The sequence below is a fragment of the Drosophila sulfurigaster genome, chromosome X (assembly GCF_023558435.1).
Source record: "Drosophila sulfurigaster albostrigata strain 15112-1811.04 chromosome X, ASM2355843v2, whole genome shotgun sequence".
Taxonomy (NCBI): domain Eukaryota; kingdom Metazoa; phylum Arthropoda; class Insecta; order Diptera; family Drosophilidae; genus Drosophila; species Drosophila sulfurigaster.
In genome coordinates, this window is record NC_084885.1 from 26,990,468 (window position 1) to 27,017,225 (window position 26,758).

At 34.4% G+C, this 26,758-nt stretch overlaps 4 protein-coding genes across 5 annotated transcripts in view; 2 read left to right on the forward strand and 2 right to left on the reverse strand.

Moving 5' to 3' along the window:
* The first annotated feature begins 2,841 nt into the window (after positions 1-2,841).
* LOC133848468 (protein THEM6) lies at positions 2,842-3,986 on the forward strand. Its single transcript, XM_062284060.1, has 2 exons — positions 2,842-2,972; positions 3,159-3,986. Exon 2 carries the CDS (start codon positions 3,192-3,194, stop codon positions 3,771-3,773), a length of 582 nt encoding a protein of 193 aa, XP_062140044.1. The 5' UTR covers positions 2,842-2,972; positions 3,159-3,191; the 3' UTR covers positions 3,774-3,986.
* Positions 3,987-7,299: 3,313 nt separating this feature from the next.
* Positions 7,300-18,259, forward strand: LOC133848498 (tetraspanin-9). Its single transcript, XM_062284096.1, has 5 exons — positions 7,300-7,603; positions 13,472-13,534; positions 15,753-15,944; positions 17,330-17,524; positions 17,609-18,259. Exons 2-5 carry the CDS (start codon positions 13,472-13,474, stop codon positions 18,008-18,010), a joined length of 852 nt encoding a protein of 283 aa, XP_062140080.1. The 5' UTR covers positions 7,300-7,603; the 3' UTR covers positions 18,011-18,259.
* A 403-nt stretch (positions 18,260-18,662) lies between these two features.
* LOC133848499 (uncharacterized) lies at positions 18,663-20,674 on the reverse strand. Its single transcript, XM_062284097.1, has 4 exons — positions 20,285-20,674; positions 20,102-20,224; positions 19,899-20,030; positions 18,663-18,878 (listed from the first exon to the last, which is right to left on the reverse strand). The coding sequence occupies exons 1-4, from the start codon at positions 20,486-20,488 to the stop codon at positions 18,795-18,797; spliced, it is 543 nt and encodes a 180-aa protein (XP_062140081.1). The 5' UTR covers positions 20,489-20,674; the 3' UTR covers positions 18,663-18,794.
* Positions 20,675-25,490: 4,816 nt separating this feature from the next.
* The window catches only part of LOC133847977 (putative uncharacterized protein DDB_G0277255), a 31,044-nt gene continuing 29,776 nt past the window's right edge, over positions 25,491-26,758 (reverse strand). For both annotated transcript variants that reach the window (XM_062283335.1, XM_062283334.1), the window contains one exon: positions 25,491-26,347. In XM_062283335.1, the coding sequence (XP_062139319.1) occupies positions 25,769-26,347 (579 nt within the window). In that variant the 3' untranslated portion in view covers positions 25,491-25,768. The remainder of the gene's footprint in view (positions 26,348-26,758) is intronic.

Sequence of the window (26,758 nt, forward strand, 5' to 3'; positions counted from 1 at the left end):
TTGGTAAGCGGCTGTCGGAAATAAAGGCACTACTTTTGAGACATACCAGTCTGGAAAAGAATGTAGAATACCTTTGATGAGATTAAATTGATACCCTCAAGTCAACTTTAGTGTTGGAAAGTGACGCTTGAAAGTTCAATGCAACGAAGCTTGACTGCCCAAGAGATGTACAACTAAAGCTTCTATCAGGGCTTCTCAAAACTTAACTCAATTGGAGCATTTGAACTAAAGTTCAAAGGTTCTTAGAGTATACTATTAAAAACGCAGTGTTGGAAAGTAGCTAGACTATTTCGTATATATTCTAGTTGCAGTTTGAGCAAATCTCTTATGAACTTAAACACCTTCCACTTGACTTACTTCCACCAAAGGCAGCACCATACTTTTTCAGTTTTGAGGGATCAGTGTTGAAAAGTGATCAAAAAGTCAAACATGCATATCTGTAATTGTTTAGCGAACATCGTTTCCTGAATATGTAAATTACTCCAAGCAAATATGCTTAAGTATCTATTTTGAAGTGTGTCTACACAAGCACTTTAGTTGAATCAACTTTGCACTTGAAAGTTCAGTGCTGTAAAGTGTGCGCAGAGTGCATAAAGATTGCAATTGCGTCACCAGAACTGTGATTCAGTTCAACACAATAAAAGCATGGAAATAGCGTTAACTCAGCGGTTTATTGTGAACTTTGAGAGGAGAGCTTCAGCTATAACCGATCAGACATATGTATATATCTTTTTCACTCTTTTTTGAATCTGTATGAAGACATTCTTAGTCCAGTCAAGATGTGAAAAGACCATTTGGAATGACTTTACTTTTTCAGCCAACATTGCGTATACGTAATCTATGCAAACTTTAAAGTTCAGTGCTGCAAAATGCTTGAGCTATGCATGAAATTTGATCATCGCTTTTATTTGCTTCAGCAATTGCACTTAAGCGCATGGAATTTGATCAGCCTGAATGTGATCATTATTATATCATGAATGTGACTTGTGGCTGAATCTGTTTTGTTTTGTTTTATTTTTATTGTTGGTTTTGTGTAGCTCTAGTGTTTGTCGAAATGGTAACGTCACTGCGCCACTTGAGCGAACAGTGCTGGAAAGTGTTTGTAAACAGAGTCGAAAGTGGGAAATTTTAATTGTCACAAGTGTAATAGGGTTCAATGGGAATTTACCAAGTGTAAGGCGAGAAAAATGCGTCAGCAGGCCATGGCAGGTTTGTGCTTTAGAGCGTGTAGTGTTGGAAAATGCTTAAAGTGAAGATCGATTTAATTAAAGGGAAATGATCAATTACTTCAAGGTGCATAAAGTAAATATCGATATTACAATAAAATTGGGAAATAATCTACAATATATTGAATTGAATCAGATCCGAATACTTTAGAGTGCGTAGTGTTGGAAAGTGCTTCAAGTGAAGATCGATTTAATTAAAGGGAAATGATCAATTACTTTAAAGTACTTAAAATGAAGATCAATATAATTGATTAACACAATTTGTAAGGGAAATGATCAATGACCTCAAAGTGCATAAAGTGAAGATCGATTGGAAATGATCTGTAATATATTGTATTGTATATATACTTTTCGTTGTGTCTCGATCGATTCTGATCATTTATCATACAATATATTTAAAGCTGACAACTTTATGTTAGTTACACACATTGGGTTGTTAATTGAGTGATTAGGAAAGTGATGCCAAATACTAGACGCAGTTACTAAAAGCAAAAGATATTCCCATTACACTCTAGACCGGCGATCTCTGAGGTCGAAAGTGTGAGATGTGACAAAAGGTAAGAGACTTATTAACATAATTTCAAGTCATTGCTTGTTCAAGGCCAAGTTGTAATCAAATTGTTAACAGTCTATAAGCTGTCAAAACAAATACTAGAAGAGACATCATCAGTCAGTGTTTGCTCAGAATCAATTGCAAGTAGTTAACTTTCGCGCGTGATACCCTGTAATTGCCGACAGCAAGTGTCGAGGTAGCTTAAATGTGCCATGTATGTATGTACTTATGTGTGTGCATATGTGTTATTAAAGCCAATTTTGATGAATAGTGTGGAAAGCGTTGCTTACCGAAAATCGTTATGTATTAATCATTTCGAATTGGCTTATACCCTGTAATTGTGCCACACGCAAAGCGGGTGTATTGAAAAGGTATGGCTTGAGTTTTCAAAGTATTCCAAATACCGCAGACTTAACAAATAGATTTTCGTGATATATGTACATATGCATTTATGGAAATTTAGTTGATCTGCACAGGTTAAGTTACAATCACCGACTGCTTACATATTATATATACCCTGTAATGAAAACATATACAAATGGGGTATACAAAATGCTGATCAGTTTTACTTGTTGTAGTTTGTAAAAGTTAGTAAAAAGCTTAAAAAGGTACAAAGCTTTTCGGTTGCATTATCTAAGCTTTAGTTTTGATATAGCAAGCTTTTGATAAAAAAGTGACAGCAAATAATTAAAGGTTAATATTTTTTACAGGGTAGCTGGCAGTCACTTCAGCTTTTCTCATGAAGCACACGCCGTCAGGTGGATTGACAAATTTGCATGGGTCAAGCAAAGCGAGCGCAGCAAGTGAAGAAAAAAAAAGCGCCGCAAAAGCTAAGCGAAAGAAAAAACAAAAACAAAACCAAAAAAAAAAAGCTAAGGTGTCGTGCGTCTCGCTTGCGCTTTCACTAAAGTGCAAAGCCCACATCGTTCACCTGGTCACTCACTCACAAGCGCTCTCACACGCTCTCTCACTCTCTCACTCTCTCTTGGCTCTCTGTTTTGAAACGTCGTTGCTAACTTTCGTTTGTATGTTTGGTTGAACTTGCGCGAAGCTTTTCTTGCTGTCTTCGCTTCAGTTGCCTTCGATCACTTGCCCACTGTAGAAGCTGCTAAGCGTGCGTCGTCGTCGTCGTCGTCTACGTTGTTTTAATCGTTATCGACAAACGTCCGTTATCGCGCGTTTGCATATACACAGTAAGTACTCAAATGGATTATCGATACTTTGACTGCAATCTGCAATCTGCAAAATTTTCGAGTTCAATGCAACTGTTGAGGATTGGACTATAAATCAAACTCTAAAAACTTTCGCCGCCTAACCTGTTTTGCATTCCCCCCCCTATCTCTCTCTCTCTCTCTGTCTCTTTCTCTTTCACTCTTCAGGTAAACTAGTAACCAAAACCAAAGATCATCGTCATGTCGTGGCTGGTGTTGTTGCTCATCTTGTACACCGTGTGGGATGTCAACTACTTTATACGCTGCCTTTTCACAGTCCTCGGCGGTCGTCTGTTCCAGCGCAAACGCAAAGTGACCGACACCACAACGATCTATGGCCTCTGCACGTCCCAGGATGTGGACATCTTCATCCGCCACATGAACAACGCGCGCTACTTGCGTGAATTGGACTTTGCCCGATTCCATTTCTATGCGCTCACCAATCTCTATGAGCAAGTGCGCAATCGCGGAGGCGGCGCCGTTCAAGGTGCAACCAGTGTTCGATATCGTCGCACCATTCCCATTTTCCATCCATACAAGATCTTGACGAAGCTCGTTTGGTGGGACGACAAGGCCATCTATTTGGAGCAACAGTTTGTCACACTTACCGATGGCTTTGTCCGCGCCGTCGCCCTCTCCAAGCAGTGTCTCACCAAATGCGATGTCAACGAGCTGCTCAAAAGCTATCCCGAGGCAGCGCAAAAGCCTCAAATGCCCGAAGAACTCAAGTTGTGGCTCGACTCCATTGATGTCTCCAGGCAAAAGTTGCGCAAAGACGATTAAAATAAGAGTCCGAGTTTCCCCTTCCCCCCCAGCGTCGCTCATGCGCATCGCACTCTCTGCTTTTCTTTGGATTTTACTCTTTGTAGGTCTCTTTTTTTCTTTTCGCTTTCATCCGCTTTTTTTTTTTACATAAATAAAACAACTTTTTGTATACAAAGCTAGCTACACAAAAGGTGTCTTCTTCTCTGACGTAAAACTTGACGTAACGCACATACATAAGAGGTGAGGTTAGATTGAGTTCAGCATAGGAAATACAATATGTTAAATATGGGAATAAAAAAGCAGGCATGAGCATTTAATTAGAACACTAAAGAAACATATTTTTACTTTTTCTTAGCTTGTAAGTCTTTTATCTTTTTTAGCTAAACATAAGGTGTCTTCTACTTTGACGTAAAGCTTGACGTAACTCACATTAAAAGTGAGGTTATGTTGAGTCCACAATACCATAAAATATTGGAATTAAATAAGCGAGCATGAACATTTATTAGAATACGTAAAGCAATATCATTTTATTATTTGTGATTGTCAGTCTTTTATCTTTTAAAGCTAAATAAAAGGTGTCTTCTTCTCTGACGTAAAACTTGGCGTAACGCACATACATAAGAGGTGAGGTTAGATTGAGTTCAGCATAGGAAATAAATATGGGAATAAAAAAAAGCGAGCATGAGCATTTAATTAGAACACTAAAGATACATACATATTTTTACTTTTACTTAGCTTGTAAGTTTTTCATCGTTGGTGTCTTCTACTTTGACGTAAAGCTTGACGTAACTCACATAAAAAGTGAGGTTATGTTGAGTCCACAATACCATAAAATATTGGAATTAAATAAGCGAGCATGAACATTTATTAGAATACGTAAAGCAATATCATTTTATTATTTGTTGGTTGTCAGTCTTTTATCTTTTAAAGCTAAATAAAAGGTGTCTTCTTCTCAGACGTAAAGTTTTGACGTAACGTACAACAAAGTGAGGTTAAATAGAGTTCAAATAAGCCAGAAAAGGCATTTAATAAGAAAATGGGAAGCAAAGTTCTTTAGCAAATTAATTCTACCTGACCTTAGCTAATTAGTATCAGACGAAATATTTAAATTAGTCTTTCAAGTACTTCAGCTAAAGTGCTGTATAATGCAAGCACGAATATATTCAAGTAGATATTGCCTGGCCCAATATAAGTATATAGCATAATAGTAAAACTTAATTAAATTAAATTTCTTAATTTTAGAGAAATTAGAAAAAATGGCTTAATATACAATTCGAATTGAACTTTTACTTAGATAGACTGAAGCATATAAAATAATGATGTTGAAAACATTTTCTAGCATTAGTTACTTAATAAAGCTAAAAATGAATCGCGCTCTTTTGAATTTCGCAGCTAAATGTGTACAAAGCTTTTAGTTCGCACTGCAGCACGCAAGCTTTAAAGCTTCAAGCCCTTCTCCCTTTTGTTGGCAGCTTACAGCTTAAGCTTACATGCTGCAAGCTTTTTGCCGTGGGGTGAAATGAAGAAACTGCAATAGCTAAAAACTACGAAAAATCATATAAGGTATAAATAGATTTTTAATCGCTTTAAGCCAAAGTCATTCATTAAGCTTTCACTTTCCTTACCTAATCGATATTTAAAAGTTACAAAAAGCAAACCATTCATCAATATTATTATTATTACGCTTTTGCATGACTACAAAACTTGGTCAAGAGGGCCGCCGACGAAACTTGGCTGGCTATACGAGTATGATAAGAACTCTTGATATCAGCGACAAAAGCGGCAAGTGTAATCAAATGTTGCTCGACAGTTAAACGGAAGCTATCTGTTTTTGTTAGTATTTCTTATGGAATTATAGAAAGTGCACAAGATCTGTAATAATTGATAAATGTTGCTTAAGACAAGAATATTATTAGATTAAAGATTTTAGAAATTTGTTGCTCCTTAGAATGATGATTATTTGATTTATGAAATCAACAACAATTCGTTTAATATAAATGTGCATATTAAGCTTATTCGGTTAACTAATAATTCTATAAAATTCGATAAAAAAAAAACGAAAAGAATAATATCATAAGTTAGGATACAAAATTTGAATATGTAAAAATTTTAGAACGTTGCTTAAAGTTGGTGAAATATTACATAAAAGTATTATTGATTCTATAAATTTCTTGATTAATAATAAAAATAATAATATCGTATTCTATGCTATATAGTATATTTGGTTTATGAATTTAATAATACATTGTTTAAATTTAAAGAAAATTTAATGTAGTATATTTAAAAAAAGTTACAAAGATCAATATATTGGAAAAATAAATTCAATAATTAAAATTTATAGCTTTGTAACAAGAAAAAACTTGGAAAAAGTATTTAAAATATACATATCTGACTCATTTACAGGGTATGAATGCCAAAAGAAATATGAAAACATATTTATAGGTTATCAGTTTATGGTATAAAGTGTGTATTCATGTATGTGACTAATTTATAGGGTATATTTTATGATCAGCCAACAAAACAAAAGAATAATGAAATTCGTAAAACATATTTATAGGGTATCAGTTGATAGTGTAAGCTATGTATATCATATATATAATTTAAAATGTGTGTGAGGTATATTTTGATCATCCAACATAAATTAATTTCAAGTAGAATTTAATTCGAAACCATATTTATAGGGTATCTGCTGGTCATATAAACTGTGTGAATCATTTACAAGGTATACTTTGATCATAATTTAATTTGAATATTTATGTTCGAGTTTAATGGGCGCTTAAGTTATGTATTAATTTATTGAATCGCTTTTCGTTCCGATTGCAACATTGTTGAATTTTAACATGCAGCACATAACATATTGTTTCCCTTCTCTCTCTCTCTCTCTCTATCTCTCTGGCTGTGTGTCTGTCTCACTTCATTTGTTTTTGTTGGAACCTAATTTATGCGTGTGTTTCACGTGGCGTATGAGCGATTTGCGTATAAAGTATGCGCAAGAGGGGAGAATTGATCGCTTTGTAGATCGTTTCATTATTCAGGCCTCTGCTTCTTTTGTTGTTGCCAACTTCTTCTTCTGGTATTTGTGTCTTTTTTTATTGCTCTCTCTCTCTCTCTGTCTCTCTCTTTCTCTCGGTGTGCTTTGTACGTTTTATTTGAAAATGTGGATCAAAACGTGACACTGAAATCTAAACATAAATCTCATTCATAAAGTATGCAGGCCGCGACGACAATAACAACGAGACTGAGAGAGAGAGAGAGAGAAAGAGAGTGAGCAAGAGCAAGAGGAAGAGGAAGAGAGCGAGAGCGTGGCTGCGAGAGAGCGAGATTGCAAGTCGCAACATGTTGTGGCAGCAGCTGCATGCAGACGACAGCAACAGCAACCGCAGCAACAGCAATCACAACGACAGCAGCAACGACAACGACAACAACAACAACAACAAAGTTGTTGCCTCTCGTGTTCGGCTCGGCTCGAATCGCGACTCGCCGATTTCTTGACTATTTTTAACGTCGACTGCGGAGAATTTTCAGTTTTTGGTTTTCAGTTTATTTTGAACAGCCGCTGCGAACGCATAGAACAAACACCACGCGACGAGCCCCAGAAAAAATCTAATTCAATTTCAATTTGAAAACAAAAACAAAATATTATAGAAAAACAAACGAATTTTGAATATAAATTGAATATAAAATACGATTCGAATATTGTTGCAAAATATACGAATTTTTGTGCTTTTTTTGTTTTTTGAATGTGTCGCCGTCAAAAGAGTGTGTGAAGCAATATAAAAACAAGAGTAATACACATTAAGGATACGCCTAGTGTTACAGCCCCAAAGGAGCTCGAGCAAATTGCCAATGTATGTGCATGATCAGTAGAAAGCTAAGAAAATTACCAAAAGATCATCCATTAAATAAATAATAAGTACATTTATTGAATAAAAAAGCATGATAAGAGCATAGAGCATAAAAATAATAATTACTAAACGAAAAATAAGATCATCAATTGAATAAATAATAAGTACATTTATTAAAGAAATGCATGATAAAAGTATAGAAAATAAAATCAAATAAAACATGGTATAAATACATCAGAAATTAAATGTAAGACTAAATACATAAAGGATATAGAAACAATATGATAAAATACATATATAATTTAAAGAGGATATAGAAACAATATGATAAAATACATATATAATTTAAAGAGGATATAGAAACAAAGTGATGAAATAAATAACATTTAAATAGCTTTTAAAATGAGGATATATAGAAACAACATGATAAAATATATGTAATTTAAATGGGTTATAAAATGAGAAACAAAATGATAAAATACATATCATTATAATAAATTATAAAATGAGTTAAACAAATGCAGAAATTCACTTTAAAATGTCAAAAGATCAGTTATTCAGAAGCTATACTCGATTCTAAGAGAATAACAGTTATATAAACATTGATCTTAAGCTTGTTTTAGATCATAATGCGCAAACCTGATTGTGGATCGGGTATAGTACAAGAATATAAAGCCATAGATTGACAATGCTGAAATGAATTTGAAATTTGATTTAACAACAATTTGTTAATGCTGAAATAAATTTGAAATTTCATGCAAAAAAAATTAATTGAGTTAGTTTGTTGAACTGCTATTTTGTTGTTGACTTGATTACACGAATTTAATTAGCGCTTTAATAACACATATTGAAAGACAGTCTGATGTTGTTGTTGTTGTTGTTATTTGATCTACGCTTGTTCCTATAGAGGGATAAGTATACGAGAGCAGATTGTATACGAGTATGTGGATGATATATTGTATATATATTTATATAGTACAACAATAACAAAACAACAGCTTTGCAGTTTATTGACAGAGCAGCAGAAACAACAACAACAACAACAATAACAGCGACAAGCGCACAAAACCAGATTCCAAGCAACAACAACAACAACAACAATCACAACTTGAAGTAATTTGCAACTGAAAAGAAATGCCGCAATGGACAGCACACAGCTTGCCAAAGGGGGAGGTTGGTTGACAGGGACAGCAAGACATAGAGAAAGAAAAGCACAGAGAGTGAGAGAGAGAGAGAGAGAGAGAGAGAGAGGAGGAGATGGGGATTATTGGCAAGCTGACAGAGGGAGGCAGGCAGGTAAGGGGAAGCGGGAGACAGAGACAGAGACATAGATTGGCTGCCTGACGATGGCGATGGCGACCCCAACTCTCCTCTTCGGCTAGACAGCGAAAAAAGAGAAAACTTTTCGTAAACGCGACACTTTGTAAGCAACAAGTAACAAGTAAAGAAAGCAGTGCATCCAGTGTGCTTGACTTTAAGCTACCCGGATAGATAAGCTAAAAATAAAGTACACGATCAACACGAAGTGAAACAAAAGCAAAAGGCTTAAAGCTGATCATACTTGACAAGCAAAGGATTTAGTTTAGTTCTGACAAAGAAAAGTGTAACAGCAATTCTGTAGAATATCATAATACATTATCTTAAAAATAGCAACACTTTTAAAACAAGTTTTCCTAAGATAATGTCACAAGAAATGGCTAAATATTGCATAACTAAATTATCGTCGAAATCGGTTTATTGCAAGAACAACTGGTTATATGATCCATAAGAGAAGATTATACAAATTTGTAATATTTTTATGAAGCCAGCAAATTTGCGGTATTTTGCAGCTTTTAGCTAAGAATTTTTATTGAATATGCCCAATGCTGTAGCTTTTTAATTACCTTAGCTTTTAAGGCGGTGTCGGTGGGCGTGGCATACTTTTAAAGTACGTGTAAGATGTAAAGAACATATAAGAGTATTATCATCAAATTTGGTAGCTCTTGGTGTTGTCAGTGCTCAGTTAGAAGTGTTTACGCCAGCGGACAGACAGACAGACGGATGACAATTGTAAGTGATTCGATTCTATATAGCACTGAATGATGAGAATACCATATATTTAGTATTGAATAATCTTATTATCATAAAAGAGTACAGTCAGCAAATTTGGTAGCTCTAGCTGTCATCATTGCTGAGTTAGAAGTGTTTAAGCCAGCGGACAGACAGACAGACGGATGACAATTCAAAGGGATCTAATTCTATGTATTTAATTCTTAATAATCTGGTTATCATAGAAGAGTACAATCAGAAATCTTCGTAGCTCTTACTCTTAAAGACAAAAGCTATTCGATTGTGTGTAGTACTGATGAAGAAGAGTACTATCAGTTAATTTAGTAGCTATAGCTGTTAAAATTGCCAAGTTAGAAGTGTTTAAGTGAGCGGACAGACAGACTGGCAGACTGATGGCAATTTAAAGCTATTCGATTCTATATAGTACTGATTAATAATCTTTTTATCTTAAAAGTAAATTTAGTAGCTATAGCTGTTAAAATTGCCAAGCTAGAAGTGTTTAAGCCAGCGGACAGACAGACAGACAGACTGATGGCAATTTGAAGTGATTGCGACTTTTGCCATAAAGTCAGCATACCCAATGTGCAATATAAGGCTGACGGGTATAACGTCAGCATTTGGCGTTTGGTCAAGCGTCAGTGAAAAGCGGCAAATGTTGTCTTTTGGCCAACAACCGACAACTGTTGGCAATGAAAAAAGGAAAAAAAAAATAAAACGGGGCAGATGAACAGCAGCAGCAGCAACAAGTAGAAGAAATAACAACTAGCAACAAGTACAACAACAACAACAGCAACGAAGATCAGCACTTCCTCAGCTTAAGCTTCGCTTCTCTTGCTGATCTTCGCTTCCCTTTCCTCCCTTTCGCTCCCCTCGCCACCACAAACAAACAGTTTTATTTTATGCTTAACCCTACAATGTGCTGGGCATTTGGGCAAATGGGCAATTTCCCTGCGCACATACATAAATCACTCTCGCACATCCGCACACACACACACACACACATGCACACGCAGCTTACACACACACACACATATAGTAGTTTCGGTAGGCGGCTGTGTGGGCGTGGCCCGTAAGTAAATCGCAAATTTCCAGCGCCAAATGGCATTAAGTTCGTCGCGTTATTGAGTTAAATTGGAAAATAAGCGAGCGACAGATGTTGTTATAGTTGTAGTTGTTGTTGTTGCTGCTCTCGTTGCTCTCGTTGTTGTTGTTGTTGTTGTTGCTGCTGTTTTAGTTGCTGCCGTTGCCGTTGCTGGGCAATTGTTCGCACTTGGCGAGCCTCGAGCACAGCCCCCAGGGTTGAGCGCAGTTATTTTGCAACTATTTCATTATTATTTTAGCAGCGCTTCATCATTTCCATCTCCATCATCATCATCATCATTATCATTACGATGATGATCAACATCAGGGTTAAACTTATCACGAGGATCGCTGAAGCTTTTGGCGCGTGCTCTCCATTAAACTCCAACAACTTCATGCTCTCTCTCTTTCTCTCTCTTGCTCTTTGAAGTTGTGTCATGCAGCTGAGCTTTTGTCTGCCTATGTGTGTGAGCTGCATGACTGACACAAGCTGCCAGCTGTGCATTACTTACATATTTACATGCGCGTATCCTCAACATAAATTACATGTGTTTTTCTTTCCGATCACTTTCACTTAACAAAAAAAAATAAATAAAAATAAATAACCAAAAATACTATAAACTGTTGATTTATTGGCAAATGCTTTTTTTTTGCACAGCTGCAAATGAATTTGATAGCGGAGTGAAATTTGATCGGCCAACAAGCATTCAATTACTTTCCTTAGATAACTTTAAAGTACATAAAAGTTACAATCAGTTTTATAGATTATATTTATAGTTTTTTTCTTTGCTATTTCTATCGACTGCAACTTTGATACGTTGTTCTCATAACGAACAATAGATTTTCATGTTTACCACAAGGTTTTTTTGTATTTTCCATATATACAGAGGTGCATAAATTTGCAGAAAATAACAAAAACGAGAGACAACCTGTTGACTGTCACATAGCGTGTGTTCACGACATATTCATAATTTACATACATTTTTGCAACTTTTCTTTCACATGGCACAAAAGCCATGAAAAGTCGCATGTCAATTTGGACAACGTCTCAAAATTGACATACCCTGTGATTTACTTAAGCCAGTTGAAAGTGAGGGATGCCAGGCTACGGACAAATTTCAAATTTATAAAAAAAATATATAAATTTAAAGAAAATAAATTTTTAATTACAAATAAAATTATAATGATAACTTAAAGTAAATCTGATCTAATTTTAAATAATTAAATTTAGACATTAGGAATATTTAGAAAATAGGAAAATACTTGGCTAAATTAAATTAAGTATACGACATAGTGTGTCAATCATTGTAAGAAATTGCTATAGTAAAATTTCGAAAATACGAAAAAATTTAACATAGAAACTGGAAAATACGAAACTTGGCAATAACTTTAGTTTCTAAATATTGAATAATGACAAGAAGAATCAATAGGAATACATTTTAAATACAGGAAGAGATTAAAAAATATTATAATGATGACTTAAATAAATCTGAAGTTTTCTAAATAATCATATTAAAGAACTAAACATTGCTAAAATTTTGAAAATACGAAAATACTTTGTTTAGTTACTTTATTTTGAAAATACGAAACATGGCTAAAACTTTAGTTTTGAAATATTTAATAATGACAAGAAGAAAAAGGAATAAATTTGAAATCTTACATAAATCCAAAATGTCATATTTTTTTAATTACATATATATATTAAAATAAAAAATATTAATCATTTTGAATGCTGAACTTAATATTAAAATATTTGGTTTACCATTTAAATATTCATTTTAGGATAAATCATTAAATGTTAATTAATTGGGTTTTAGAAGATCAGTGGAAAGTCAAAGCTTCGTAGTCTAGAATACCTTGAGTTCAATTTACAGGGTATCACGCTGAGAGATCGTGTCACATATTTGGGTTAGCTGTAGAGCAAATCTAATGAAAGCCAAGCAAGCAAGTCAATTGTATTTGGGGTCAGCTGTTGTGTTGTGTTGTGATGTGTTTTGACTGACCTACGGCACTTTTAAGGGTAAACCGAGGCAAAGCTAGAACAAGTCAAGACAAATGTCTTGATAGTTACATAGATAGACGCTTCTTCTCTCTCACTCTGCATATCTCTCTCTCTCCCGCTCGCACTTCCATTCGTTTGGGGGTAATTTGAGCCGCTCGAGAATTTCATAATAATAATAATAATAATCGCAGTTGCGTTGTCGCTTTTGGCGAGTCGTAAATTTATTAAACTATACAGAAAATATGCAGCAGCTGCAATTTCTGCGGCTAGCCAATTGCCCAACTGTACAGATACACACATATATGTACATCTATATATATTATGTAGTAGTAGTAACATATATATTTATACTCCCCGCTGGCTAGCATAGTTATCCAGTTACATCGAGCAGCAAAGGAAATGCTTTGGAAAAATAAAACAAAAAACTCAAACGAAAAATAAAAAAAACAAACAACGAATAGAGAGATGAAACTAATTTGTTGAAATTTATGAATTTGAATTTATTTCGACGACTGTGTGAGTGTGTGTTTTTTATGAATGTATGTGTGTGTGATTTCCGAAAATGCGCGCATTTAATAGATACAAATGTATCTAATGAATGCAGCGCAACGTCGCGTCGCCAGTCGCCTGTTGCTCTCATGATTTATCGCCGTCTCTTTGCTCAACATTTCTCCCCTTCCCTCTCTCTCTTTTTTTTAAACACTATCTCTCTCTCTCTCTCTTTCTCACTCTATTTGCAGATGGGCAACGCCGGCTACACATGCATCCGCCGCACCTTTTGCTGGCTCAATATCATACTTTGGGTGAGTTACAGATACATTTTCAGTTTCAGTTACAGCTACAGCTACAGATACGGAGATGCCACGCCGCACACAGCTGTTGCATGCCCCGCATGGGCGGATATGCTGCAACAACACACACACACACAGACATAATCACAACAATAGCAAATCGATGCGACGCCGGCAAAAAGTTCTCAGCCTTCGTCTGCAACGGAAACGTCGAAGTTGCCTCATTGTCTCTCTTTACGTGTCCGTCTTCCTCTCGCCTCTCGCCTCTCCTCTTCTCTCTCCTCCTCTTTATCTGCCCCTTGTCAACCATCTTTTGTTGTGTGCCACAAAACGTTGCAGACTTCATCAGCAGCCAAGCCACTTCAGTTTCCCATGACAGCTTCCACAAGTCTCAAGCTGACGCTTTCATGCAACAATCATCGTTAATCGGTTATCGGTTAATCGGTTAATCGGTTAATCGCTGCTCAATTTGCTAAGAATTAACGACTTTAAGCTGCTTAGCTAACCGCTAGTTAAGTCACTCTCTGCGATTATCGTTGAGTTGCCCAAGTGCAATTTACAGAATAAACTATTCAATAAGAATTTGTCTAGGTATTATTGAAATCGTTTTAAGGAATTTCCCATGAATAATATCGAAAATTGATGCCAACTAAAGCAAAACCACTTAACTAAATTTATATACTTTTTAAAGGTTTATAGTATATTGATATACTATATACTAACTAATACAGTATATGAATGAATCTAGTTAAACTAAATGAAGTATATTTATATACTATAATACAGTAGGCAAGCAATTCCAGTTCATTTAGTATATTTATATACTGTATACTAATACAGAATATGAAGAAGTCTAGTCGTACTATGTAAATTTACACAGTATATTTATGTACTACTGAATTAGTGTGTGTATTAATATACTATATACTAATGCAGTATGTAATCAAATCTAGTTTATACTGTATATTTATATACTGTATACTAATACAGTGTATGAAATGAAACTAGTTATACTAAATGAATGTATACAGTATATTTATATACTATATACTAATACAGTATCCGATCAATTCTAGTTCATTCAGTATATTTACATACTAATGCACTATAGGAACAACTCTAGTTGTACTACGTACATTTATTCAGTATATTTCTATACTACATATATACTAATACAGTATGCGAGGAATTCTAGTTTATATATTATATTTATATACTGTATACTAATAGAGTATACGAACTACTCTAGTTATACTACAGACATTTATACAGTATATTTGTATACTATATACTAATGCAGCACACGTATATATACAGTATATATATATTATATACTAATACGGTATACGACCAAGTCTGGTTATACTTCGTAAATTTATTCAGTATATTTATATACTATATACTAACACAGTATACAAACTAATCTAGTTAAAGTGCAATCTCATTTGCTTCATTGCCACTGACTCTACAAAAAACATTACAATTTATATTCACTATATCAAGATTAGGTTCAAATAAGCAACATATGTTAGTTTGGCAATCATAGAAAAAAAAATAGCCATAGTTCCCCTCGAAATTGTGTCAGAATTAAGTCGCTCTCTGTAGAATAGATAGAATGCATTCCATGCTATGTCCATTTCAACTAGATTGTATTGCATGACAGCGTTGCACTATGAAAATTTATTACCTTCTCGCTCAATGAAAGCCATTATATTTAATATAGACGTCGCTTTGCACACTTTCCAATTGCAAAAATGCAATGCAGTAAATGCGGCATATATAAACAAGACTTAAATAATGATTATCTACGAAAAGCGTAAAACCGATTTACGATTAATGAAACATTTTCTTTCCAAATGACTTGAAAATTCAGGGTATAGATCAACTTTTCCAACAACTATCGATCATTACATCTGGCACTTCTAAGCTTTATTGCAATAGTTATGGCTGGTGATAATCGTGTTGCTGCTGCTGCTGTTGCATAACAAGCTTCTCCATCAAAATAATTACTTAATTGCAGCCAAGATTACAGGGTATCAAGCAACAATTTGGTGGCCAAATCGATGCATTGACGCTTTCAGTCAAGCACTTCCGTTTGTCTTACAGCTGTCAGCTTTTGTCCGTCTATTGCAGCATCGATCTGTGTGCTGTGTGTAGCAGGCAGCTTTCGTTCATCTGTTGCGATTGCTCTCATCTATTCTCATCTATTTTTTGTGTTCTCCGATTGCAGCTTTGCAGTTGCGCTTTTCTGGGCGCCGGTCTCTGGCTGCGTCTCAGCTACGAGGGCTACGCAACGTTGCTGCCACAACATGCGGGCCTCAGTGCGGACACCATCTTCATGTGCATCGGCGGCATTGGATTCGTGGTCAGCTTCTTTGGCTGCTGCGGTGCCTGGGTTCAATCGCGTTGTCTCCTAGTACTGGTAAGTGCACGGATGAAAATATATAGTAAAATTCATTTAAATGTAAATTCAATTTAATACAGAATTTTATAAGATACAAATTTCGATATGCATTTATTTTGTTTCCCAAGTTTTCTTTAAATACAATTTGAAATTTTAGTTGAAGTTAAAAAAGTTATATTTCATATAAAAATTGCATTTAAAGAGTTCATACAATTTTTAAGAAATAATATACAATAAAATAAATAAAATATTTACATTGTGCTGTAATATAAAACTCAAAAAACCTTTAAAATTAAAATATATGTATATAGTAAAATAAATTCATATTTAAATTGTGTTGCCATATAAAATAAATTATGTTCAACTTTTAAATTCAATTTAAATAATTCAAAATACATCATTTTATTAGAAAAAAAAATTTCTTTATGACTTTATTTTGTTTCCCAAGTTTTTCAATTTGAAATTTTAATTGGAGTTAAAAATGTTATGTTCCAGCATTATGCATTTAAATAGTTCATACAATTTTGAAGTAATAATATACAATAAAATAAATTCAAATTTAAATTGTGTTTTCATATAAAACTCAATTTACCTTTAAAATTTAAATATATATAGTTAAATAAATTCAAATTTAAATAGTGTTGCCATATAAAATAAATTATGTACAATTTTTAAATTCAATTTAAATAAAAAAATTTCGATATAAATTTATTTTGTTTACCACATTTTCATTAATTAATTAATAATTTAAAATTCTAATTGAAGTTAAAGAAGTTATATTTTATATAAAAGTTTCAGTATTATGCATTTTAAGAGTTCATCAAATTTTTGGTAATAATTGGAATAAAAGAACATTACATTTAAATTGAAATGAAAATTGTTTTGTAAACATCAATTTAGTCTATTACCGAATTTGATTGAAAGATTTAATTGAAAATTTAGGTTAAAGTCATTGTTTGATTTTTAAATGAAAATTGAAACATAATATGAACAATAAAATTAATTATATACATATCTAAGACTTTATTTTCTTTAAATATAATTAAAGATTCTAATTGAAATTTAAGAGATTCCAATTTATATACAAAAGTGCAGTTCATACAATTTTGAAGTAATAATTATCGTATAAACATCAGATTACATTCAAATTGATATTGCTGAAACTTAATTTGAAAATATCAATTTAGTTAGTGTTACCGAATTTGTTTGTAAATGTTTAATTGAAAGACAAAATTTAATAATACAAATTGAATTGGAAATTAATAATGCGGAAACTTAATTTGAATATATTATGTTTTATATTTTTGTTAAATTCAATATAAAAACATGATGTAATATAAATTTGATCTGTACTCCAAGTTTTACGAGTATTTATAATACTTTTCTTCTTCCTACTGTTCCAGTACTTTATGCTGATTGTGATGCTGTTCATGAGCGAGTTCCTGGTGGGTTCAATAGCCTTCCTCTTTCGCGGCGGTCTGGGCCGAACGTTGGCCAACGAACTGCGCTTTGGCATTGAGCGTCATTATAATGCCAGCGATCGTGGCTCGCTGGTGGCGCCCTCTGTTGCCGCCATCTGGGACAGCGTGCAGCAGTCGGTAAGCTTCACTCATAGATGGCGCTTTGTCATTTTGAGAGAGAGAGAGAGAGTAGCTGATCAGAGTTCTCTCCTTTTTTGGTAGTTCGAATGCTGCGGCGTCTCTTCGTATGAGGATTGGTACGACATTCAATCGTGGAGTGGCAAACGTTGGGTGCCCGACTCCTGTTGCCGCCAGCTCTACGATCAACGTCAGCTGCTCACCGAAGGCTCGGGCGATGGAGTTCTGCGCGTGGATTGCGGCAGATCGGAGAATCCATCGCTGTGGTGGGACAAGGGCTGTGCTCATTCGCTGCAAAGTTGGTTCAACGGCCAGCTGAATGTGGTGGGAGCAATTGGCTTGGGCATTGCGTTTGTGCAGCTCTTTGGCCTGATCACATCGATGCTGTTGTTCTGCACGGTGAAGCATAAGCGTGCCTCCGACACATACAAATCGTATTCGCCGTCGATTGATCCGCAGACACGCACCAGCAGCTGGGAGGATTGAACGCGACTCTAGAGAAAGAGAGAGACAGAGAGACAGAGAAACAACCCCCGATATAAGAACTTTTCTAAAGCAAACTTTTCAAACGTTTGCAAAATGTCTTTTCATTTTGATTTTCCCTTTTTTTTCTGCTACGAAATGTGCCAAAAATTAATTTAAATGCTAGTTTCAGTATGTTTATTTTATTGTATTTTTTTTTTGCTTTGATTTAGTCAAGTATAATACTCGTAACATATCGTGAGTTGTTGTCAAGAAAGAAACATCCCACAAAAGCTGAGTTCACATCACACAACACACAACACTCATCACATCACAAATTGTCTTTGTTTCTTCAGTATTGTTGTTGTTGTTGCTGTTGTGAAATCAGCTTTGTGGGTTAATTAGTGGCATATCCATATTGTGATGTGCTTCTCTTAGGCTCAGCGACAAACGCCGAAAACCGAAAACAAATATAGACCTAGAAAGAAACCTAATCCGAAATTTTGAAATTTTCAAATTTAGAAATTGACAAAAACAACTGCCTAGAAAAAGAGTTACAAGAAAAGGTTACATACTATAATTTATACGTACATATATCTAAATATACATACATATATTTATATATACCAAGCACATTCCTAAACACACAACAACAATTACAACAATTGCGTGTAAGTTACAAAATAAATTAAACTATTTATTTAAATAATACAAATTATACAAAATATTACAATAAACAAAAAAAAAAACAACAACAACAGAAATTATAGTTGTTAATGGATGAGTTTCTTAATTCCAATTTCGTAGTCTAGAGACCCACGAGCTTGCCTCCTATGATGTCCAGCTGAGCTGTGATTCCCTTCGAAAAGCTGCGCGCTATTTCTTTGGGTTTCTGAAAAGTAGCAAAAAATATTTAGGAATTCAAATAATTGTTATTCTTTTGCAGGAATATAATTAAGAATGAAGATATTATGATGAAATTGGGCCTCAACTATTTATAAAGTTAGTAAAGCCATTCAAAAACTGTATATTATTATTATGCTATTCAAGTAACCTCAAGGAACTCAGAAATTACTGTCGCTATTGCTTTGAAACTTTGTTGAGCTACTTGTTGTACGTGCAATGTAAGCATTTCATTGAATCAGTTAAATCACTTTACTATAAAAGTGTATATAGTAAAATAACCTCAAGGAACTCAGCTTGTACTAGTGCAATAAAAATGAAACTTTGTAGACATGTTTCCAATAGCATAAAATGAAAATTTGTTTATGTTAGAAGCAGCTAAAATGGTCTAATTATGTGCTATGGAGTAAATCGAATGATATGAGTTATAGAATTGAGGCTTATAAGAAGGTTTCTAAAATCCAAAATACTTCAAACAGATAAAATGTTAAAATGAAGCAAAAAGCATTGATTTTTAACGGATTTCGGCAATGAATCTGTTAAATCACTTTATTAGAAAAGTGTGTATAGTAAAATTTCCTTAAGGAAATCAGATTGTAATGATGCTATAGAGATGAAACTTTGTAAGCCAGTTTCCAATAGCAAAATAATTACAATTTTATTAATGAGAAGCAGCTAAAATGATTTAGTTATGTTTGAATAAATGGAGTGATTTGAAACTTTGTAGAAAGGTTTCTATAATCCAAAATACTTCAAACAGATAAGTTGTCAAATATCAACGGGCTTCGTCTGTCAATAATTTGAAAATTGCAAATTGCAAGAAACGTTTTGTTTTTTTTGTTAGGGTTTGACCTTGAGGCCAGTGGACTACGTGGTTAATTGTCACCTTTATGGCGACTGATGACGATAAAGCATATCAAGAGGGCTTGTGCAATGCGACGTGCAAACTAACAGAGCAACCAAACAATAAAAAAAAAAAACGATTAACAAATCTGACAAGTTTCGTTACCTGTATGAAGGTGTTGAGGAGATTGGAAAATGCCTCGTAACCGTTAACAAGCGAACGCGAGATGCCGTCGAACTTGTCGCCATTGTTGCCATACTTCTCATGCTCGCTGATGCTGTCCAAAATGGGAACGGGCTACAGCAAAAGACAAGAAAACCATGAATATAATCGCAATCATTCACAAATTTTTCGAGTTTGATATTCACATGTGAAATATCCGAAATCTTCTTCTGGGAATTATCATAGACACTGAGCACCTTCGATGGTATCGCCTCTTGCTCCAGATTCACCGACTCGGCCGTCTTCGCTGGCGTTGGCAGCAGAGAAATCTAAACAACAAATAATAACATTGCCTCAAGATGTCCATTTGGAATTGTGTTGAAAGTTACCTTGAAACCCGCCGATTCGCTGGCTGCTGTTTCCGATGTTTCGGCGGCATCTTCGGCAAAGGCGTCCAAGGCGCCAAAATCAGCGGCTGAGACTTGGGCATCGATGGGCGTGGCACCGTCTAATGTGGTGGGCGCAATGGGAAGCGCCGTCGCCGTCAATGATGACCACAACAATAGCAACAGCAACTTCATCAGCAGCAGCATGATGATGGTAAATGTGTCTCTGTCTGTCTGTGTTTACTTTTGGTTGCGTTGATTGCGAAATTCGTTCGTTATGAAAGCAAAATACAAAAGCAACAAAACTAAACTAAACGAAACGAAACGAAATGAACTCGCCGAGTTTCACCGAGATTGCGACTGCGATCGACCAGGTCCAAGTATCAACTGACTCTTTTGCGTCTGCGCAACCATTTGAGTCTTTTTTTTTTTCTTCATTTTTTTATTGCCTTAACCTGTGTGCGTGGCCATTGGCTCTCTCTCTCTCCCTCCCTCTCTCTCTCGCTCTCTCACACACACTATTCACTTGTGGCGAGTGGCACTTGCTGACTACTCGATGCGCTGCATCAACTACTTTTGGCCCAAATGGTGAGGCAATAATAATCACAACTCAACACCGCTCACCACGCTCAGTGCTCGCTCGCAACTGCAAAACAAACAGAGAAACAGAGAAAGGTCAATAATAATAATTCAAGTCGGAAACGCTAAAAAAAAATAAGTAAATCCCACAAAGCTTACATCTTTTAATTCAATGCTTATGCAATCATTTTCTTGGCTAATTCATTTTCAAAAAATGATTTAACAATCAAATGCGAATTTAATAATGAATTGATAAAACATTTTGGATCGACTTCTTCTTCTTTTAAATACATTAAGGATAAAGAAACTAATTAATAAAATGTATTAATTAATCATAAATGTAAACAAAAAACTGATTAGACGTGTTATAAACAGAGTGAGATTAAAGTTGGTCAAATTTTAAAATTTACAACATTTATTTATATTTTTAAATAGCAACTTTTAAGACACTAATAAATAAAATTTTTTTATTTTCAATATAAATAAATAATGAAAAACTGAATAGACTTGTTATTTAAATATTAAGAATAAAGTTGGCATTATACTAAAGACGCAAGTGTTATAAAATTATACAATTTACTTATTTTCAAAATAAAATAAACTACTTTATTTAATAATGAAAGAAAATGAAAAACTGAATAGACGGCTAGTAAAAAGAGTAAGAACAAAATTGACAAAGCTTTTTCATTTTGTTTTCATTTTTTCAAATAGAGATGAATAAATGTAAAGAAAAAATTATAATAAAAAGATTAAGAATAATAAATTTGATTTATTTTCAAAATAAATTAAACAGATTCAAATAATAATAAATGTGAAGAAAAAACTCAATAAATAGAGTAACAATGAAGTTGATAATACTCTAAAATAATAAAAACTGTTCAGTTTTATAAAAAAATAATAATAATAATAATAAAGTGAACTAAGAACTGCGTCGTAATCCTTAATGCATGCATTTATCTTTGCGACTGCTTTAAAATTGCCCACATACTGTGCGTATACTTAACGTACTTCAAGTTCTACTCATTAATCAACTAGTTAAGGCAATGAATACAAATATTAGATGATTAACGCATTGTTTGTCATATAAATAAAAATTATTTCTTATTTTGCATATAATAAAACTTTTAATTCTAATTAATTCAAATAAAATTTCGTAAGTTCTTTTATTAAATTATTTTAAAATACTTACTATGTATCGCACATTCAAGTGACCAACTAAAACAGGATAAGGAAAATCATTTAAATACGATTTAAAAACTAAGAGATCTTCAATTTGTTAACTCATGTAATCACAATTATGCGACAAGCGGCAAAAAATGAATTTTACTTGTAACTGCGATTGCAAAACTGTTGTTAGTTAAAAAAACATTGAAAATTTCTGATTTAGTAACTCGCATGATGCGACAGTTTTAAGGAGACATGGATGGAGAGAGAGAGAGAGAGAGATACTGATAGAGATAAAGAGAGAGAGGGTGAGGGAGAAGCCAGCTGGTCAAGTTGGAACTGACAGTTGAATAGTTGTTGGGTTGCTCAATTTACTGGCAACAGGATTTGCCAGTTCGTTTATAGTTAATGGATTGTGCAACCAACGATCGATTATTACTTTCTACTATAGTTTGTTGGTTTTCAAAATGTAAAGGGGTTAATTTATGTACATAACATACATATGGAATATTATATAAAATGTAGTATTATCAAGTGTTATACGCAAAATTATAAATTATGAGAGGAAATTTATTAGAGTGTGCTAAACACGGTTGACACTTTTGGTACCAAAACTGGTACATTTTTTCGATCACTTGTTTTCATATTGGTACATTTTCAATATGCCTAGTCTAGTATTTAAATTTTTTATAAAATTTTATGTTCACACATATTTTTGGCTCTGTTCCACCAGACATAAATTTTGTATCAGTTAAAAATTGAACCATGACTAGCACTGGAAAATATCGCATACAGTCGATTTGCGATGTTTCGTGTCAATTGAAAAAATATGTATGTAATGTAAGGTCCATCACTATGTAAACAGTTATAGATTGTGAATCACAATTTGTGACTCAGCCAAATTACTAAGCGAAGAAGAACTTTCCATGGTACCTCTTATGAAAACCTTTGAAAATTTATACAATGGTGATCCTGATGATGATGTAATATCCCAATGGAACCAACTCCGACTTTTTTTAAATCAGGGAAAAGAAAGAGATATTCGTAAATTTTGGACAGACATTGAAAATAAAAAAAACGGTGCTTAATAGAATTCATAAACAACTTGATTTCGATGCCACACAGCTCTGATGCTGCAGAGCGAAAGTTTTTTGAAATTTCGTTAATGAAAACTAAATTACCAAATAGATTAGAATTTAAGACACTAAATAACATAATGTATTGCAAGGAATTGATTGATTGTAAAGATCTTCACTATGTTTGGTCTACAAAAGACTGTTCATTTTTAAAAATTAACTAAGATAGTTTAAAATTTGATTTATATTATTAATATTTAAGTGAAAGTTCTGCTTTTGTTTTCTTTATGTTTGAAAAGTATAATTGATTAAATAAAAGTTCTGTTTTTGCTTTCTTTTATATAGTAAATACTATAAAAAAAAATGAAGTATGTCGTACTGTGAGATATTATACAGTAAACAATATTATAAAGTAAAGTGTTATCCTGCATGGTGGCTTAGAATGGAGTGCTGTTGCCTGTAGTTCAGTGCATAAAGTGAATAGAATTTAGTTGATAATAGAGTGACAATGGAATGAGTTACGGTATGGTTGGCCTAATATTCCGATATCCAGCTTCATGTCACCTCCTTCATCTCTTGCTTGTTGTTCGCGAATGTTTTCACACCGCATAGCTTAACGATCGCCAGTTGCCGTAATACATCGGCCAGGGATCGAAATTATATTACTTTCTTTGCTAAAAATTTTCTCTGTGCGATCCCACAAATATAATGCAACTAATATGCAAAATAGCATTGTGCTGCATTTTTGGAAATTGATGACGTGCAGCAAATAATTTTGTATGTAGAATTTTAGTATGTAGAATTTTTGTAAGCAATATGCAGCAAGTGATTTTGTATAGAATACTTTCAGGCTGCACAATTTTCAAACTTGCAAAGTTGCAATTAATATTTTGCGGCATACTTTTAGGGTGTACAATTTTTCTCAGCAATTTGCAGCGAATAATTTTTTGTTGCATACTTTTACCTGCCTAACTTGAATCATAGTTCCGAGTTCGAGACATAGATGGCGTCACAAATTTTTTGTACTGAGTATCTGCTTTCTGCTGTTTCTGTTGGCCTGGTATTTCAGCTGCTGATTTGGCACTTTTTAGTCGTCTGCAGCGGCTCTGATTGTCGAACAACGACAACAACAACAACTACATCAACTCGCACTACAACAACAATAATTACAACAACAACAATATTACAAAAACAACATTTGGATGTGTAAAGCTTCAAAAATTGTCGTCATCGCTTAGAAGCGGCATTGATAGTCGAACAACAACAACAACAACAACGACAACTACATCGACTTGCACTACAACAACAACTACATCTAATACAACAACAACAATTACAAAAACAACAGTTGTTTGCGTAGATGTGCAAGGCTTCAAAAAATGTCGTCATAGCTTGGAAACTGCTGCGTGGACCATCTGAAATACCAGGCGAACATAATAGAGTAGCAAGGAGCTTTCGATTGCGAATGTGCGCGTCCCCTAAAAGTATGCAATGTTAAATGTTTGCCTTTCGCTTTCGTCACGCTTTTGCCAAGTTTGTTCTATTGTATCTTACTATGTACGCAAATCGAAAGTGACAACGGCACTTGATCGCCTTAATTGAACAATTGTATAGCGACTAGTACTAGGAACTAGGCAATAGGTAGCTAGTTAGCTAGTTTATCGTAGTAGTTGTAGTATATTGGATAGATAGGAAATATCAATCATTAGCTTGTTGTACGACTATTTATGACTAAAATCCAAAATGAGACATTTTTTTTGGGCTTGTCAAGCTGTCTAATTGCGCGCTCTTTGTTAGCTGACGCAATCGGCTAAATATTCTTACAGCTTATCATTTGTTGTTCCATTGTACATACGAACATATACCCTGTTGTCATAAAAACAAAAACAATAAAAAAAAAACAAATCATGGCACGCACGGGTATGATAACATTTTACATTACTGTCTCTCACAAACGGCACGCGATATTTTTAAAGCCATGACAAGAGTATTGCAAAAATTGAATTACGTCCGAAAGCAAAGCATGACGCGTGCGCTCAAAATTGATAAGACATTTTTGAATATCACTATTAATTCGTACATTAAAATCGTAAATTTACTTTGTCTAATCGAATTCAATTATATGATTGGTTTTCTTTTCGAATTGTTATAAAGATATGTTTAGCAGGAATTGTCAACTACGAATTTAACAAGTTTGCACTTGCTTAAACTCTTTTAACATATTTCAGGAAAGGTCTTTAGTTCCTAATACAGGGTATTTACACGTTGGTCACTTGCTGAGCTCACACTTTGGCGCATTCACACAGTTCTGTTGTTTTTTTTTTGTCTGCTTTTATTACATATATATATGTATGTATATATATGTGTATGCATGTTTGTATGTATATATATGTTTGTGTTTATACAATAATAGATATGTAAGTACAATTAAGTATTTCAATTACGTACATTAATTATTAGCAGCTTAACAATTAATTGTTAAATAATATTAACAAATATTCAACAAAAATGCAGAGAAAAAAAAATGTAGTTTCAAAGAGCTCACAAAAAAAAAAACACATTACAAATTATATTAATAATAGCATTAATATTAATATTAATAATAATAATAGTATTAACTAAACTGCCATATTGCACAAGTTTACAGTTTGCCACGTTGCACGTTGCATCAATTGCCAAATTTAATGGACTTTTCCGTCTGCTGCGATTGCGGCTGCTGCTGACGTCCATTAATGTTGCTGCTGCTGTTGTTGATGTTGCTGCTGCTGCTGTTGTTGTTGATGTTGTTGCTGTAGTTGCTGCTGTTGCGATTGCTGCCATTCTTGAGTATGCCATTCGATTGTCCGCCACTTGCCTCAATCGATGGCATCTTGCGCAGCGTCTCTCGCTTTCCCCGCTGCTGTTCCCCGTACTCTCCGATCGTCACTGTGCCCAAACGCAACGTGCGTCGCTGTTGCTGTTGTTGTTGACTTGTTGTTGCTGTTGTTGTTGTGCCTGCTGCATCGTAGTCCGGTTGGGGCGTGGCCGGTGCACGCAGACCGCCCACAAGTATGCTGGGAGTGCGCAGCACTGGCGACAACAGCGGCGGCGACGTCGTCGTCGTCGTCGAAGGTTTACTTCTGCTGCCGTTGATGTTGCTGTTGTTGTTGCCGTTGGCTAAGCTCAGCTTGAACTGTTGCTGTTGTTGTTGCTGTTGCTGTGGTTGCTGCTGCTGTTGCTTCTGCTGTGGATTGGCAAACTGCGGTGGCTGCAACACAAAAGTGAGAGGGAGAGAGTGAGTACTATAACTGATAAACAGCGTTGCCAACTAAGCAAATAATTTTAATTAAACTAAAGTCGACTCTTCTAATACACTCTACATTCATTTATGATCACTTCCTGCTGCTAGGATATTGCTCAATTGCATCGACTAAGAAATTCCCTATAGTAACAAAGTTTACCCTATGAATTTCTTATCACTTCTTCGCCACAGTTGAAACAAAAGTTGTAGACTGAGTATTATCACATCCGGCTGCTTTCAATTTCTAGGATATTCCACATTGCATCGACTAAGACATTCCCTATAGAAACATCTTATCACTTCTTCACAGTTGAAGCAATAGTTGTAGTCTAGGGTATCCATTGTAAATCTCGCCAACGCGTCAACTAACTTTTTTGT